Source organism: Nicotiana sylvestris, chromosome 9, assembly GCF_000393655.2.
Source record: "Nicotiana sylvestris chromosome 9, ASM39365v2, whole genome shotgun sequence".
NCBI classification, from domain to species: Eukaryota; Viridiplantae; Streptophyta; class Magnoliopsida; order Solanales; family Solanaceae; genus Nicotiana; species Nicotiana sylvestris.
Genome location: NC_091065.1, coordinates 48,648,985 through 48,652,074, shown reverse-complemented (window position 1 = coordinate 48,652,074; position 3,090 = coordinate 48,648,985). Strand labels below are relative to the sequence as shown.

The following is a 3,090-nucleotide window of genomic DNA, read 5'->3' as shown; positions in this document are numbered from 1 at the left end:
AAGCAAGACTGCAAATAGGTGATCATAGAGCGTCTATGAGGGATAGCTTGGAAAAATCAGTATTGTTTAGAGATTGGATCCGCTCGGAAAGAAGAAACTTTGGAATTGCAGAAGCACAACCGGCGATAGATGAAGCTTATGAAGAAATGATAGCGGAACTTGCGGAGGATTCGGCTTCGCCCGGAAGTGGTGATGAACAAGCTTCTTTTCCACCACCACCAACGCAACCTCCTCCGAACCTTGAAGGATTTATGAGATTTGTTAGAGATAATACATAGAATAATATGTAACTTGTATTTTGGCACATCTTCCTTAGTTTTTTTTCCTTCTAATGGTGGTATTAGTACCTTGTTGTGCTCATTCCATTGGGGGAAGGATGACTAAGAAAGATATGTCATTTTTTGGTAATAAAATTTATTGCTTCTACCCATGAGCTTCTTTTCGCAATATTTCTTTGTCTATACTTAGAATTATTTATAAGCTACAATATATACATAATATACAATATATATACTACAAGAAAATATATAAGAGAATATATATACATAAGATACAATATAATATACTACAAGAAAATATATTATGCTACAATATATACATAATATACAATATATATACTACAAGAAAATATATTATGCGAATATATATACATAAGATACAATATATATACTATAAGAAAATATATAAGAGAATATATATACATAAGATACAATATAATATACTAAAAGAAAATATATTATGCTACAATATATACATAATATACAATATATATACTACAAGAAAATATATTATGCGAACATATATACATAAGATACAATATATATACTACAAGAAAATATATTATTATGCGAATATATATACATAAGATACAATACATATACTAAAAGAAAATATATAAGAGAATATATATACATAAGATACAATATAATATACTTCAAGAAGTGATATTTATGCATGACAATTTAGTGTTTTACTATTGTTTTGTTATTTTCTTTTTCGTCAAGCACTTTAATAATTAGATATACATATATACTACATATATATTTTTAATATAGTCATGATACTACAAGAAATTGTCTTAAAAAAAAAATTAAAAAAAAAACCCGCTAGGCCCGTGAAGCCCACGAGCCCGGCCCGTTAAGCACAGGACCATATGGGCTTAGGCCCGTCATGGGCCGGTTCCACCCATTAGGCCCACGAAGACCGGGACCGCCAGGCCCGGGACCGTCAGAGCCCGGGACCACGAAGCCCGGGACCGCGAGGCCCGGCCCGTTAGGCCCACTAAGGCCCGGGCCCGGGACAAAATACGGCATTAGTCTGACTAGGTCTTGACATATCAAAATATTTTGTACTATTGTCCTTCCTACCACAAATGCACTCTGGTTCTGTGAAATTATATCTGGTAGCACCTTCTTCAATCTATTACATAGCATCTTAGATATGATCTTGTAGACCACATTACATCATGCTATAGGTCTGTAGTCTCCCACTGTTGCTGCATGAGAGGATTTAGGTATGAGTGTTATTATAGTACTATTCACAGCTCTTAGCATCTTTCCAGATTGAAAGAACTCCAATACAGCCTCAATGATATCCTCACCAATAATGGACCAACTATCTTTAAAAAATTGAGTTCCATACCCATCTGGTCCTGGTGTTTTTGTTCCATCTATGCCCCATAATGCCTCTTTCACCTCCTTCTGACTAAATCGTTTGGTCAGTTGTGATCTTTGCTCTTCTTACACTCTTGGCCCTTCCTGTATTATTCTGCTTGCTACATGATTCCTGTTCTTCTAATCTGTACCCAGTAAATTCATATAGAACTCCTGAAAAGCTTTAGCAACTTCCTCTGTCATTTGTACTGTTTCCTCATGGATATTTTGAATAGTGAACACTCTAGTTGCTATTCTTTTTGCCTTGATCAAAAAGTGGAAATACCTGGTATTCGTGTCTCCATATTTGAGCCATTGCACCTTACTTCTTTGTTGTAGGTACTTTACTTTTGCCTCTTTCCAGTATATATACTCCTTGGTCAGTTCCTTCTCTTCTTTACTTAGTCTTTCATTCTTAGGCTCTTTTTGTATTTTCTCGTGGCACTCCATCAGCCTCTTCATACTATTTTCTTCTTTTTTCCCCACTTTGCTAAATCTATCTTTGTTCAACTTATTCAGTACTTTCTTTAGTCTATTCAGTTTCCCAATCACCTGGTACATTTTTGATCCTTGAATTTGTTGGCTCCAGCTTCCATCCACCCTACTCATAAAGGAACTATCCATACTCCACATGTTGTAGTATCTGAACATCTTCTTTTTTGGACCACCATCCCCTTCCCATTGAATGATTGCAGGACTGTGATCATACTCCTCTGCTGGCATATAGTGTACTTTAGCAGCTGGCAGTTTATGCACCCAGTCATTCTTGATGAATACCCTATCAATTCTGCTAAGTACCCTGGCTTGACTGTCTTGCTTATTACTCCATATATAGAAATAGCCTGATGACTTCATCTCTTGTAGTTCACAATATTCCACACATTCTTTAAATTTCTTAATTTCTGCATATACCACCTTACTCCCCACTCTATCCTCTTGGTTAAGAATAGACTTCATGTCTCCCATTATTGCACATGCCCCTCTATTTTGGTCAGCTATACTTCTTATATCTCTCCACAATTATTTCCTCAATGCTTGGTCATTGAACCCATATATCATTGTAACATTCATTTTCTTCCCTGTACTTCTATGTGTGATCATGCTGTGTATCAATTGTTCTGTTACCATTTCCACCTGTATTGTGAAGATTTGTGGTTTCCACAGTATCCATACTCTCTCTGCATTATGTTTTGAGTGGTTAGTTGTATAAGACCAACCTGTACAAAGATTAAGAGCAGCTGTATTAGCCTTAGCTCTCTTAATCTTTGTTTCCGAGAGTCCAAACATTCCAACTTATTATCTGTGAAGGAATAAATTCACTTCCTTCTGTTTGGTTGGTCTGTTTGGCCCCCTGGTATTCCAGAATCCAATCCTATCCATTAGGGAGGTGGAGTTGAGGCCCCCCACCTTGCCCTATTTTGTTACTGCTTCCTTGCTT

At 36.3% G+C, this 3,090-nt stretch overlaps 1 protein-coding gene across 1 annotated transcript; it reads right to left on the bottom strand.

Annotated features, from left to right (window-relative positions):
- Window positions 1-1,793: 1,793 nt before the first annotated feature.
- Window positions 1,794-2,618, bottom strand: LOC104214990 (uncharacterized). Its single transcript, XM_009764726.1, has one exon. The coding sequence runs from the start codon at window positions 2,616-2,618 to the stop codon at window positions 1,794-1,796; it is 825 nt and encodes a 274-aa protein (XP_009763028.1).
- Between the last annotated feature and the right edge of the window lie 472 nt (window positions 2,619-3,090).

What these genes read in the sequence shown, in the direction of transcription:
- LOC104214990 (XM_009764726.1), bottom strand. Translation starts at nt 2,618, where the DNA reads ATGGGAGACATGAAGTCTATTCTTAACCAAGAGGATAGAGTGGGGAGT.